The 15801-nt window shown below is 35.6% G+C and overlaps 1 protein-coding gene across 1 annotated transcript; it reads left to right on the top strand.

The window, feature by feature from the left end:
• Positions 1-7059: 7059 nt before the first annotated feature.
• LOC135138236 (fatty acid synthase-like) lies at positions 7060-15374 on the top strand. Its single transcript, XM_064068163.1, has 18 exons — positions 7060-7605; positions 7734-7937; positions 7994-8965; positions 9023-9484; positions 9535-9764; positions 10033-10393; positions 10442-10699; positions 10756-11761; positions 11809-11939; positions 11990-12146; positions 12195-12832; positions 13198-13353; positions 13403-13654; positions 13704-13857; positions 13907-14259; positions 14310-14622; positions 14677-14940; positions 15003-15374. Exons 1-18 carry the CDS (start codon positions 7070-7072, stop codon positions 15348-15350), a joined length of 6795 nt encoding a protein of 2264 aa, XP_063924233.1. The 5' UTR covers positions 7060-7069; the 3' UTR covers positions 15351-15374.
• The last annotated feature ends 427 nt before the right edge of the window (positions 15375-15801 follow it).

Here is a 15801-nt window from a genome sequence, read left to right on the forward strand (position 1 = left end):
GGGTGTCCCACCGGCTACCATAAAGCACCGTGCGCGGAGAAAGTGCTAGAAAAGATGACCGCCGATCTAACAAAAATCGACGCCTCGCTGCTGGCTCCGTGGCAAAAAATCGACACCGTCAGCACGTTTATTCTGCCCTGCATTTCCTTCCACCTCAAAAATGCAGCGGTCGCCAAAAAACGCCGCCAGAAGTCGCCGAGTACCTTAACGGGAGCATGCGTGACGACTTCGCCAACGAGTCCAGCGATATCTCCAGCACCTGGATTCGCCTGCGGGCGGCCACGACGAGGCTGAAGACGACGACCAACGTCGCATGGGCGACCGACGACAACGACGTGCTCCAGCTAACGCTTAACGACAGCCCCCTTAAGGCAAGAGACACCGAGAAGGCCCTCCGCTGCGCGATCCGGGATTATTACAAGCGGAGACTGCTGGCGAAACCTGACCAGGGCAAAGTTTACCACGTGACATCCGACGCAACGCCATCAGGCCGTCGCCCGGGGGCCGTAAAGAGGGTGAATCAAACGGTGCCCGGATTCACGGACGGTCTCAGGCCTGACCTTGTCGTCATAAATGAGGGGACGAAGAGGGTGACGATAGTCGATGTCACCATGCCATTTGAAAATAAGTACGAGGCGTTCGAGGAGGCGAGGAGGGAGAAGAGGACGAAATACGACCATATGAAGAGGCATTTCGAAGAGGAGGGGTTCGAAGTATTCCTGGAAGGCTTCGCTGTAGGGATGGGCAGATTCGGTCATCACTACGAACGGATCGTTCATCGTTCGGTCGTTACGAAGACCCGGCCGTCAAATGTCGTTCATTTCGTTCATTTCGTTCATTTCGTTCACTTCGTTCACCGTTCACTTCGTTCTTAATCATTCAAGGCTCAGGGATCTATTGATGAATCATTCGGTCTTTCGGCTCTTCGGTCAATGGTCTTAGTTTCCCTTTTGCTTGAATCTGATCACTTTATAGGGAAGGTCATGCTCAGAACTATCGCATAGGTATTCAGAAAAAAAACCCGGGCCATTGCTGTCTTTTTTTTTTCGAATACTGCATTGTGTGATACGTCAAATTAAATCGTTTGAAATATACTATGATCTGATTCGAAAAATTAATGATTTAACGTTTATTTGGTTTTGTCTACATTTAATTTTTTTTAATGCCTCCCATTTTTTAGAGATTCATGTAACGATTTTTTTCTGAATTCTGTGATGTATAAATAATAATTTAATATTTAAAAAAAGTAACTTGAATTTGTGGACGTAAATAATTGTGTTAATAAATACATCAATAGCACTTTCGACACAAAAATTAAATTCGTTTTTATCACAGCTTCCAAGCAACTTTTCAGTAAAATATGGCATATGCTAAATCAAAGAATTAAAAAAAAACCTAGAAGAATCTCTAAACAATGTATACGATGTATTAAAAAAAAGTTGAATGTCATAGACAAAAACAAATGAACGTTAAATGTTAAATATTCTTAATTAATCAGGTCGTAGCATATTTAAAACGATTTAATCTGACGTCACACAATCCTGTATTCTAAAAAAATAACACGGATTTTTTTTTATTAATAATCATTACAATAGTAATAATAATTCTTAATTTACATTTATTTATTTAGTTTCTAATGTTCAGTCGTTTATGAACATTGTATATAAGTTATCGTCATAAATTGTCATTTTTGTTCCCGGTTCCTAATTTAAATTCATACTACTGGAATTAATCTGTCTGGAAAACTTACGTTCTTAGTTAATTCCATAAATAGCATAGCATGTGCTCCTAGTATTGGATACAGAACATAGAACTGTGCTGGTGCCATGATTCAAAGATCCAACGAAACCAAGATCCAGTCGAGACAATGTGAACGAACGGTGAACGAGTGAACGAAATGAACGAAAGAACGACTAGTTTGCGTTGGGAACGATTTCGGTCACTCGTTCATTCGAACGACCCGTTCAATTTGATTCGTTCGTTCGCGAACGACACATCTCTACTTCGCTGTCGGACCCCTCGGGGGATGGGACCCGGCCAACGAACACACCATGAACCGCTTAGGAATTAGTTGTAAATACTCTGGCCTAATGCGGAAATTGATGTGTTCGGACGCCATCAAGTGGAGCCGGGACATTTACCTCAAACACGTGACGGGGGTCCGGCAATACAAGGCGCCAGGACCAGATGCGGAGGAAGCCTGATTAATTTCTTTCTTTTCTTTCTTTTACATATTTTCTTTGATATATATACTTTTACATTTTATTTTTTTACACATTTATATATATACAGCGTCTCTTCTTACTTTGTAAAAAAATTTTCTGAATAAAGTTTCTTCTGTTCTTATCAGCTTAATATCTGATACGCCCCGCATGCGGGGCCAGTATATTAAACGGAGGTGCCATTATCAACTGTGAAAAAAGTGAGGACACAAAGAAAATCATTGATTTGGTAAATAGTGAACTTCATGAGAATTATAATGCTGAACAATTGCCTAGTCTTTGTCCCAGAGTAAGAGTTTCAGGAATTCCCAAGGAGATTAATTCTGAGATGTTTTCGAGGTGTCTTGTACATCAGAATCAATTATTATTCAATAGTAATCAGAACCATAAAGTAATTAGTTTTAGAGCTATGCGTAATACAAATAGTAAATTATATCAGGCTGTTGTTCAAACTGCCTTAGAGTCCTATAATAAATTGTTGAAAGCGCAAAAAGTGCTGATTGGATATAAATATTGCAAAATTTGGGATGGTATAGATGTGCGTCGATGTTACAATTGTTGTGGTTTCCATCATTTTGCCAACAAACTAATTCCAATGTAGACTCAAATCATGCGACTTGGGAAATTAACAAATGTGTTGTGTATAAAACCCATGTAGACAACTTCAAAAACATTATTTTAAATTCGCAATAGCAATCAACTCGTTGTAGTACCAATAATAATTTACCTTGTGTTAGAAAATGCTCTCTTACGATGTATTATCAGAATGTACGTGGACTTGGTACCAAAACCAGTCAAATCTTGCTAGCTTCTCAATCTGTCTTTTATGATATATTAGCTTTGTCTGAAACATGGCTTAATGACAATATAATGAATGGTGAACTTTTTGATCTATCTAATTTCAGTGTCTTCCGAAGTGATCGTTCAACTGAGAAAAGAGGTGGTGGTGTGTTACTAGCACTAAGATCTAAAATATTAACGGGCATAAAAATTGAACTAGATTTAATTACTGATAATCTCGGTGATATTCCTCATATTGATCTACTTCGTGTTAAGGTATTTTTTGAACATCGAATTATATATATATACTTACTGTGTATATACCACCGAACAGTACCTGTGATGATTTTGCTGTGTTCTCTGATATACTCATGTCATTGAATTGCATATATGGGTCTGATCTTATAGTTATTGATGACTTTAATATCTCGGAATTTCTTAATTGTGAAGAATGTAATACACACTCCGCAAAGTTTGATATTATTAATAACTTGATTAACTATTTTGAATTAAAACAATTTAATCTTATTACAAATTCAATGGGTAGACTTCTCGACTTGGTGTTTAGTAATAAATTTCCTTCAGTTTGCAAAGATAGTGAAATAATCTTGGAGGACAAACATCACCCTGCGTTAGAAATTGGAATTAGTTTTGAAACATCAAAAACTATAAAATCCTGCGCCACAAACCTAAAAGAGTTTAACTTTAAAAAGGCCAATTTTGTGGGTCTTTATGCTGCTTTATTGAAGGTAGATTGGGACTTTTTAAATACGGTTTTGGACAGCTATGACATCGTCAATATTTTCTACGACCAACTAATGATAAACTTTGCACAACATATTCCCTATAAAAATAACTCTATGGGAGCTTTTCCTGAATGGTACAATAAAAACATCATTTTGCGTCTTAAACAAAAGTATAAATTGTGGAAAAGGTAAAAAGCCACTGGTGACGAAGAATACGGCAATAAATTTAAACAACTACGGTCTGAATTGAAAAGGAAGATACGAGCTGCCTATTCCAATTACCTACAAGTAATTAAGGATAATATAAAAACGAATCTAAAAAAGCTGTTTTCATATATGAACAAAATCTCCCGGTCTGGTGGTTTACCAAGTGTTATGAGTTATGGGTCCTCTAGTTTAGATAGCCCTCAGAAGATAGCTAACGGTTTTGCGAAGTATTTCTCGAGTTCTTTCTCTGATCCTCTTTGTAGTGACTAACGTATAAACCTCCCATTTCTGTCTTGCAAGCGATCATATTTTTCTGTAATATTCTTATTTAAATTAATTTACTACCTAATCGATAGTCCAGAGCTACTAAATAATATAAACTTTGCAGTTCCAGCATTAAATAAAAGGCTTCATAATATTTTCTTTATACCAAAGTTCAAAACGAACATTCTATCAAACTCTCCTATCTATCGAATGATTACAAATTACGAAAATATTGAACACGCTGTAGATATTTTTAGATTAAATTCCTTCAATAGGATTCGTGAACATTTCTTGCTGTGTTAGTTACATTGAATTCTTTCACCAATTTTCTTGTTTGTTAATATTCATTACTTCTAACCTGCCCTGTAAATGGAATTTTCTTCGTTGGGCAATTTAATTAAATAATAATAATAATAATAATAATAATAATAATAAATCCATAAATTTTGAAATTAGTTATTAGTTTCTTAAAATTATGAATACAGAAAGAAATTATGTTGAATTTCATTATACAGGGTGAGTATTATAATAATGGGACTCTGACCAATTTTCAATGCAACACAACTGGTTTTTAAATCTTCACAATTCCGAATAGGACTTTGGTTAAAACTTGTTCTTGTACAACCCCCCAGAGAAAGAAATCTAAAGGTGTTAAGTCGGGACTACGAGAGGGCCACGCATTCACACTGCCTCTGCCAATTCACTTATTTGCAAACGTCTCATCAAGATAGTCTCTGACGACTCTGTGATAATGAGGTGGTGCCCCATCCGGCTGAAACCATAGCTCTTGTCGGAGATTGAGTGGAACATTTTCTAATAACCCCGGAAACTCATTTTCCAAAAATTGTCGATACCTGTGTCGTGTTAAGTCGCCTTCGAAGAAGTGTGGGCCAGTTACGTAATCTGCAATAATACCAGCCCACACATTTATGGAATAAACGTTTTGAATGAGTTGTTCTGATCCAGTGTGGGTTATTTTGGAAGTAATAGTGACAGTTGTGCCAATTAACAACTCCACTATTGCCAAAACTTGCTTCATCGCTGAACAAAACTTTGAATAAAAAATTGTTGTCCAACTCTGGTTGATGTTGCATAAAATTGCAAAATTGTATTCTTCTGGGAAAGTCTTCTTTTTTTAGATATTGTACTAATGTCACATGGTAAGGGTGGAACGTATTCGCTCTCAAAATTTTTGAAGTGGAAGTTTGTGATACTCCTACCTGTCGTGTTATAAATCTTTGGCTCACATGCGGGTCATTGTCTACCACTTCAATTACACGAATTTCATTTTCGACACCAGTGGCGATAAGTCCTTTATTTCTTGTTTTTTTGGACAATTTTGTCTCAACGTTTTCTCTGAACATCTAAAGATTTGGTCAGATGGATGTCGCCTGTCGGGATATCTTCTTTCGTGGAGATTTGCTACTGCAACGGCATTTTTTCCGCATTCTCCAAAAATCAAAATCATATCAACCTTTTCATCGTTCGTGTATTTATCCCTCTCATTTTATCGCGAAGACTAAAAACTTATCGGAGCTCAAAATTGAGAAATAGAATTATAGCGAAGGTCAAAATTAGGTAACCACTAGGTAACTATGTTTGTACATTTTAGAAAAATAAAATATAAAAAGAATTACATATATGAGATATGTATTTTGTGTTGCATTGGAATTTGGTCAGGTGATAAATTAACAAAAGTTAACTTTAAAAATGTCCCAAGGTCGTCACAGTTTATTAAAATAAGTTTAGCCTGAACAGGTGAATTTCCGCCACGTGTTTTATATTGACATTGACGTGATTGCAGTTACATTGTTTTAGAAGCAGGCACAACAAAATGTATCACCATGAACTGTGAATTTACAAACAATGAAACAAAAAAATACGCAGAGATGACATCGCCAACGCTTTACAATGTTAGATTCGTTGTTTTCATTGTACTTTTATTGTTTTTATCTTTTAAAGTAATACTTTAAATACAGGATGATTAGCGTCCACCAGCAGAGCATATTTGTTTGCTGTGTTGATGTTATGAAACTTATGAACTTAATTTTCTTCGAATGTAACCCGATATTCCGTGAAAACAAAAGTGCATATTCATCAAGATAGTTGGACAATTACCTATGTTTTGTATATGTAACACGGTGATTTGCAAATTAAATACCCATTAATATTACTAGCTAGCGACTTTGTGTATTTCAGTACTTTTGAATAAATAAATTAAAATTTGATGAGATAGGTATTTTAATAAGAAAGTGCCTGTGTATTAAAATTTTTAGGTAGTTTTGAATCAATTTTGTTTCTGTGGGGATTGCATTTTTTGTATTTAAAATTAATTTTTAATTAAACTTGGTCGCTGATGTTAAAAAGTAATGTCCTGAAGTCCAAGGTAATTTAATAACGTTGTATGAAATCTAGTTACGAGGACATCATTACATATGCAATTTGAACCTAATCGAATAAAAAATTTAAGTCGAATAAGTTGTTTAAATTCAAGTTTCCCTGCGCAGACAATTTTTAAAATTGTAGAAAATAGTGGTTCCATGATTTTTGCGTCTATATCTTAAATAGGAACTCTAAATACAACAAAGAGTTGTATAAATACAAGTTTAAGGTGGTGTTATTAATTTACATTATGTAAGGTATACATAGGTATCGTTCGTTGACAAAATTGGCCCCTATATATTAAAATGTTAACCAAATTCTTAACATAGTTTATATATATAAACAGGTGCCCTTCATAGTTTGTTGTTTTGAATTGTTTGGCCCACTGGAATGCATTAACATTGTACTATAATACACTGTAACTCCCCTCATTCCGCTGCACTTTATATATTAGACAGCACTACGTGCATGTTGTGTGTGTCTGTTCGCCTTCAAATTTTTAACGTTGTTGGAAAGATCATGACGAACCTAAACGAAATTCAAGAAAAAGAATTGTTTAATGCTAACTTTCAATATGGTCGTTGGTTGTCCTCACCTCCGACCGGTGAAGAAGTGGTCATATCTGGCATATCTGGTCGTTTCCCAGAATGTGATAATGTCTACGAGTTTCGTGATAATCTGTTTAACAAAAAGGAGATGTTTACTGAAAATGAGAAAAGATGGAAAATCAATCATCCAGATGTACCGAAACGAAGTGCTCACATCAATAATATTGACAAACTGGATGCTGGGTATTTTGGGCTACATTATCGTCAAGCTGATAATTTAGACCCTTCCATGAAAGTTTTGATGGAAACGGTAATGGAATCTATAATGGATGCTGCAGTAAATCCGTTAGAGCTTCAAGGAAGCAAAACTGGCGTGTTCATCGCTTTTTGTTGTTCAGATTTGGAAAATCTTACTATCATGGGTATGACGGAACCTCAAAAATTTACCGTTACCGGGTAAGAAAATTTTATGAACAAATTTCAGCTCAATTTTTCTTGAGAAACGTTAATAAACGCAGTGCGTGCAAAGCTATTTAGATAATATTTAATATGCTTAATTTTTAACAACAATGTATTTCTTTCAGCTATTTTAAATCTTTGTTGGCTCATCGCCTCAGCTATTATTTGAAACTAAAGGGACCGTCATTCACAGCTGACTCTGCTTGTAGTAGTTCTGGGAATACTCTCCATGCAGCGTTTAAATCCATGAGAAGTGGTCAATGTGAAAATGCAATAGTCGCTAGCTGTAATTTAACCATCCATCCTGGAGGCACAATTCAATTTTTTCGGTACATTTCCGATTTATACAAGATTATAATTTCTTTGTCACAACAATACATTTTAGCTTAGGAGTTTTAAGTCCGGACGGAATACCAAAAATATTCGATCAGGACGCAAACGGTTACGTTAGAAGTGAGGCTTGCGCTTGTATTTTGCTCCAAAAGTCTAAAAATGCGAAACGAATTTACGCACAAGTTATTAATACCAAAGTGAACTGCGACGGTTTTAAAAAGGAAGGAATAACATATCCTTCATCGCAAATACAAGAAAAGCTTATGACTGAAATATATAAAGAAAGTGGCATTAAACTTTCAGAAGTGAGCTACGTCGAAGCACATGGTACTGGCACTCAAGCTGGTGATCCTGAAGAAGTTAATGCTATAGACAGGGCTCTGGCCAAAAATTGTGAAAAGCAGCTTCTCGTGGGTTCAGTAAAGTCAAATATCGGTCATACAGAGCCTGTTTCTGGTCTGTGTTCAATCGTAAAAGTGTTGATTGCAATGGAAACCGGATTTATACCACCTAACATCAACTTGAAAAGAGTTCGAAAAGGACTGGAAGGAATTGAACAAAATAGAATGAAAATTGTGACAGAAGCCACAGAGCTTTTAAAAAATGATGCAATTGTAGGTGTTAACAACTTTGGTTTCGGAGGTAACAACTGTCACGTAATACTAAAAAGGTTTAAAAAACAGAAAATCGATGGTGGATTGCCAAAAGATGACGTTCCTAGATTAATTTGTGTTAGTGGTCGCACTAATGAAGCAGTTTTAAAAATTTTAGAAGACGTTAGTAACAAAAGCTTGGATGAAGAATACGTGGGTCTTCTCCATCAGTTATATAAAATTAATAACCCAAGTCATTTATATCGAGGATATGCTGTAGTTTCCAAACGTGGAGTTGTATCGATGTCATCCAAACTATTGCCTTCCCACAGACCACATTTCTATGTATTTTTTGGACAATTCGTCAATAATTTTCGCATACTGGCGTCTTACTTAAAGAAGTTTTCGATCTTCGAATACGTCGAAACAAGGTACGTTAAGATCTCATTTGTGGGTGCTTAACTAAGATATTATTTTTCTGTTGAAAGGGTTAATCAAATTTTGGTACTCAACAAAGTAAAAACGTTTCAAGAAATTTTACAAACAAAGACAAACGTTGATGAAGACGCATTAGGGTCAATATGTTTGCAGTTAATATTGGTTGATATTATCAAAGAGTTGAAATTGTTTCCTACTGGCGTTTTCGGTGACGCTTCCGGGAAAATCGTTGCTGCTTACTATTACAACGTTATTCAACTGAAAGAGGCTGTGTCAACAGCGGTAAAACTTGGTAAAGTAAATTCCGATATTAATTTAAATTTCCAAACACTATCAAACTTGATGAATTCAAAAGATAAAAACATATTAAACGAGGATTATTCAGCATTCCTAAATTCTATGAAAGTATCGAAAGGCACAACAATACTTAATATATCCGATCTACGACTGAATGATGAAGATAACTTAGTGGTAGAAAATGATGGCTTGAACTTACTGTGTCTGTTAGGAAGGTAAGAATTTGGTAGCAATGAAATTTAAAGAACATGAATTAAATCTGTAGATTATATACAGAAGGTTATCATTTTCAAGTTCATAAACTGTATCCTCAAGTAGAATTCCCTGTAAGTAGAAGCACCTCCATGATTTCACCTTCTATTCGATGGAATCACGAAAAATCATGGTATACCTATAAATTTAGTGAATTTACATCATCGGACGCGGACCAGAGAGAATACAGAATTTCATACTTACACGAGGAACAACAGTTTATGAAAGGCCATTGCATCGATGGTAATACTAAAAAATATACTAAATGATCGAAAAAAGTCGTCTAGTAATTTCAAACGGTATTTGTGTTTGCTGTGAAACGTTACGGATAGTAGTTTTGGGTGAACGAATCATACGTTCCTCCAACTGTTCTAAGTTTTGAGTTGTTCGTTCTTTTGTAATCTGTCACTGCCTGCTTTCCGAGTTTTTGAAAATTTTCGTTGAAAGTAAAAATATATTAATAAATTTTTGTTCGATCATGTGGTATTAACATGACAAACAACATTTTTAGGGCGCAACCTTTTCCCTGCTACCGAATATTTAAATTTAGTTTGGCAAACTTATGCACAGAGTCGACGATTATTAACCACCGATATTCCGGTATTATTTGAAAACTGTAAATTTATCAGAGCTGTTACAATTCCTAATAGTGGTTACGTGAAACTGCTTGTAACGATTCAAAGGGGCACAGGCAATTTTGAAATTCTAGAGAAAGATTCGTTAATAGTTAGTGGTCGTCTCCAAATTTGCCCAAATGCAAGCCAGCAGCAAATTATGTTACCAGAGTTTAATTCGTTCAGTGACGATAAATTGGAAATCTTGGAACAAGACGATATTTATCGAGAATTTTACCTAAGGGGTTACAATTACAGGTTAGTTTGATAACGGTGAGACACAATTTGTTGCATAGACGTTTTTAGTGGTTTATTCAAATCAATTAAACGATGCACTGTAGACGCTTCTGTTGGTTTGATTAAATGGGAGAACAACTGGTGTGCTTTTATGGATAATATGCTTCAAATGAAAATTCTTCAGTCTGACACAAGGTTGCTTTTCGTTCCTATTGCCATTAAGAAAATAATTATAGACCCCTTAAAACACATGGATATTGTGAACAAACAGGATTCAGAAGAATGTCTTCTACCTGTCTATGGGAATAAGAATTGCAACTTGATCCAGTAAATAAACTATTTACTAATAAATTACATTAAAAAAATAATTTTATCTTGTCTAGGTCCGGTGGAATTGAAATACATGGAGTCCAAGTAAAATCTATTTTCAAGAAAAAACCACCACTGGACCCAGTTTTAGAAAAGAACGTGTTTATTCCAAATAATTTATCGTTAGAATTAGAAGAAGCCGTGAGAGTCAATACGCAAATTATCTTAGAAAATAGTTTAGAGAGCAATTTCAAAGCTGTGGAAATCGTCAACGAATTCACGGATATAAATGCTGAACACATCTTAGGTTTTGTCGATAAAGCATTAGAACACATTCCTGTAGTAACACCTGATCTAACCATTTCGTCAGAAACAACCATAGATGAGACATCTGGAATAAAATTGGAAACTGTTACGTTAACTCCTCAAAGTAACATACTTTTATATATTGGCAGTAAAATTCTAGAACAATCAAATACTTTAAGACAAATTTTTGCGCCTGTTAGCAGAAACGGATTTATCCTAACGCGGGAAGATATCGGTTTCAATTTGGAAAAAGATATTCCTGAAGCAGATATTCTAACTGACTATGTAACACCAATCGAAAGACTCATTTTATTGCGAAGAAAAATGGAAAATGTCAATCAGAAGTTTATCGAAATATCTTCTAGTAATTTCAACTGGATTTCAGAGGTACAAAACGCATTAAATGTCGGACGAGATGTTATAGTGTATGCGACTAACACAAATCCCGAAGGAATATTAGGTTTGATAAATTGCATCAGGCGAGAAACCAATGGAAACTTAGTCAAGTGTTTCTTCATGATGGACGATGCTCCGGAATTTGATCCCCAACATCCGTTCTATAGTAAACAAATTAGTAAAAATTTGGCTGTAAACGTATATAAGGACAAATCGTGGGGAACATATCGACATTTGGTTTTGGAAGAGAGGGCGAAGATTAACTGTGAACATTCTTATGCATATTTTAAAAGTAGAGGGGACATATCCAGTTTCGAATGGTTGGAGGGACATTTATCTGAACAAGTACCACTAAAAGAAGGACAACTTTTGGTTTCAGTAAGTTACATAAAACACAGTTCTATGGAAATGATCTCTGTTTGTAGACATATTATTCGTCAGTTAACTTTAAAGATATTATGGCCGCTTCTGGACGTGTAAATCCCGAAATATTACAACCTCATCGACTGGAGCAAGAATTTCTAATAGGGTTTGAATTTTCAGGAAAAGATTTAAGGTGGTACTATTTATTGGAAAAATCAACAAAGTTACACACTTGATTTACAGTGGTCGTAGAATAGCTGGAATGACTAACGATCAAGGTATTTCGTCCTATGTTACTTTCGACTCTTCCTTAGTTTGGAAAATACCAGACTCATGGACACTTGAAGATGCAGCAACGGTTCCTGTTGTCTATTCCACTGTTATTTATGCTCTTTTAATGGTACCTACGTCCGAAGAAACTTAATTTCTCTAATAACGTCTTTTTAAGGTTGGCGATATGAAACCAAATTCCTCAGTTCTTATTCACTCCGCCACTGGTGGTATTGGACTAGCTGCCTTGAACATCTGCCTTCACTACAAATGTGAAATTTATGTAACCGTAGGCACTCAAGAAAAACGAGCTTATTTAAGAGAAAATTATCCACAAATCCCGGACAACCATATCGGGAATTCACGAGACACCTCATTTGAACAAATGATTAAAAGAAAAACCCGGAATAAAGGGGTTGACATCATTTTGAACTCCCTAAGTGAGGATAAATTGCAGGCTTCGATTAGGTGTTTAGCACGAGGAGGAAAGTTTATGGAAATTGGCAAATACGATTTGGCGAATGACAGTTCTTTAAATCTTTTGTTCATGGAAAAAGAAGCCAGCTATCATGGCATATTGTTAGATGTGGTATTTAGAAACTTTAAAGAAATGAAGCCCAAGCTGGTCAAACGTTTAACGGAGGGAATTGAAGCAGGTTTTGTAAAACCACTTCCCAGGATTGTGTTCAGGGCAGATGAAGTTGAAAAATCTTACAGATACATGATGACAGGTAAACATATTGGGAGGATATTGATCAAGCTGCGGAATGAAGAAGAACAGAGTGTCAGTAAATTCCAGATAATGTCAAATCCACGGTAAGTTAATAATGAGATAAAGTACGATTCGATGCAATCAAAGATGTGTGGCTAAAATGGAACATTCAGAAGGAATGAATGAAAATAGAGCAGTAACACGAATAGGTGAGGTTAGCAAAACAGAAGGCTGCAAGGAGAGAATGAAGGGAAGTTACAAAAGTTGACATTAGAAAGAAAAAATTGACGATTGAAAACAAGGAAAAAAATCTAGAAATTTTTTGAGAAACAGATATTTATTTGTAATATAATTTGTCACATATTTTCGGTTTCATCCCACTATGATTTTGTTCATGTTATATCTCAATATTGTAAATGCGGTATCATTATCTACAATTTTTTGTCTATAATCAGTCATTTTTTTTAAGTTTCCACTGTGACGTGCGTTACACCTACGTCGTTATTGGAGGACTAGGCGGAGTTGGTTTAGAATTAAGCGACTGGTTGATTGTGAGAGGTGCAAGAAAACTAGTACTAACTTCGAGATCGGGTATACAAAATGGTCACCATCAGCAAAGAATAAAGTAAAATATAATCTCTTCACCCAGTAAACATAACCAATAGCAATTTTAGAATTTGGACAACCTACGGTGTCGAAGTTAAAATTTCTATAAAAGACGTAACGACTGAGCAAGGATGTGAAGATTTAATTAAAGAAGCGACTACCCTTGGACCTGTCGATGCTATTTTTAACTTAGCTGTTGTCCTTAAAGACACACTCTTTGAAAATCAAACTCATGCAAATTTCGAAGCTTCCTTGGCACCTAAAGCACGCGCTACCCTATATTTGGATCGAGTCACTAGAAAATTGTGTCCAAAACTAAGGTTTACTTACAACTTAGAGACAACATTTGACTTTGGTGATGTATTTTAGGCACTTTGTTGTATTTTCGTCAGTATCATGTGGTCGTGGGAATCCGGGCCAGAGCAACTACGGTATGGCAAACTCTGTTATGGAAAGAATATGTGAAAATCGAAAGCGAGGAGGACTACCAGCCGTAGCTATCCAATGGGGCGCAATCGGTGAAGTACTCAACCCATTTTTAAATATTCCTTAAGACTGCGAGTATTTTAAAGGTTGGTTTGGTGGCGAAAATGCAGAAGGAGAATAAAGAGTTAGTAATTGGTGGTACTCTTCAACAAAAAATTTCAAGTTGTCTGGAGGTATTAGATGTGTTATTGAAACACGAATATCCCGTTGTTTCTAGTATGGTGGTTGCTAAAAAACACGATAAAAGTGGCATTGTTAGTGCAGTAGAAGCGGTTGCGCATGTTTTAGGAATAAAAGATATGAAAACTATAAGCCAGTATACGACATTTGCAGAACTCGGTATGGATTCACTAATGGGTACTGAGATTATACAACTTTTAGAGAAAGATTTTGGAATCTACGTAACATCCAAAGATGTGAGAAGTTTAACATTTGCAAAGTAATTATTATGTCATTGCGAAAATGTTGTAATTTATTGTTGAACTGTAGACTGACTGAAATGGAGGCAGAGAAAACGAAAGCGTCTGAAGAAGTTGTAAACAAAAAAATAGAAGAAGGCACAAGTTTGATTATTCAGTGTATCCCCAATAACGAAAATACTCATCTGCCTGTTGTTAAATTAAATAGTAGAGTGGAACCAGATGTGGAAGCTCCAACCGTATTACTGTTACCAGGAGTAGAAGGCATCTTCCAACCGCTAGAATTTTTGACGACTTCATTGAAAGCACACGTAATAGGAGTACAGTACAATTATAAACATTCAGAGAACTCTATTGAAGAACTTGCACGGAATACACTGCCAGTTCGTTAAGATTTATATACGTATGTTAAAGCTTATTTATGATAATATTTTCAGCACATCGAACATTATTTAACTAGAAACACTTCCTTTTACATTATTGGATATTCATTTGGAACTCTAGTCGCTCTAGAAATGATCAGTTTGCTAGAAAAAAAGGGCTATACCGGTATTCTGATTTTAATCGACGGCTCACCAGCTTATTTAGCTTCTTTTTTAAAAAAACAGTTCGCTCATGAAACGGAAGCTCAATTCCAAACTGCTATTTTAAGAAAAATTTCTGCTTTCGTGATTCCGTTGGATGTTTTTTTTCAGAATGAGGTAACTGGTTGTTCAATAATTTTTTTATTTACACGATTAAAGTAGGGATGTGTTTATTTCAGGAAACTTTACTGAAATGTAAAGATTTTGAAGAAAGAATCAATTTGCTTTTGGCGTTGATACCCCCCGAAACAAGTAACAAACAAAAGTTAGAAAAGCAGGCAGGTGTTGCACTATACCACCGGTGCAAATCTATGCTTAACTACACGTTCAAAAATGAGAAAATTAAATGGTCAGTGCACCTCTTCAAGGCAAAATATTCCATGGTTGACGAAGAGGATGATTATCAATTGTCAAAAATAAGCGAAAAACTAGCGCAAGTAACTGCGATAGATGGTGACCATGTAACAATTTTGAAGAACCCAGATCTTGTGCAAGGTGTTAATGAAATCGTAGCCCTGAAATCATAACTTGAAATAAAATAGTCACTTCTTTCTTTTTTTTTTGACCCGTGAAGCAACACGAATAGTGGAAAAACATTTTATGGACGTGTGTCCTACAAGATGTTGTGGGTTGGTTTGTAGTTACGTGTAGTATACTGCATTATTATAACAAATAATTGGCCGAAAGTAGTTTCGACAGAACTTAACCTCGCTTTTGCAGTACACTCCAACAAATACTGCTTCTCTGAAAATTTATAAAATTTGTTTTGCGAAATTTTACTCTTTCGTGATAACCTCTATAGAGTAAAAACAGTATAGAAGGTACTCAGTCAGAGTATAATAGTAAAAACAAGGATTCACTCAAAGACACTTGGAGCCATCGAGAAGGTTTCGCCTTTTTAAAAAAATTGGTCTAAAGAGTTTAGAAAGTACTTCCCTCGCTGTCGGAAACTTGACGACTGCATGCCTATTGTGTTTT

This window comes from Zophobas morio, unplaced genomic scaffold (assembly GCF_036711695.1).
Source record: "Zophobas morio isolate AGI-343-1 ecotype UQ-CSIRO unplaced genomic scaffold, CSIRO_AGI_Zmor_V1 ptg000030l, whole genome shotgun sequence".
NCBI lineage: Eukaryota > Metazoa > Arthropoda > Insecta > Coleoptera > Tenebrionidae > Zophobas > Zophobas morio.

Coding starts and splice junctions, on each gene's coding strand:
- LOC135138236 (XM_064068163.1), top strand. CDS start 7,070: ATGTTGTGTGTGTCTGTTCGCCTTCAAATTTTTAACGTTGTTGGAAAG. Junction 7,938..7,993: donor GGCACAATTCAATTTTTTCG/GTACATTTCCGA, acceptor AATACATTTTAG/CTTAGGAGTTTTAAGTCCGG. Junction 14,623..14,676: donor TTGCACGGAATACACTGCCA/GTTCGTTAAGAT, acceptor TAATATTTTCAG/CACATCGAACATTATTTAAC.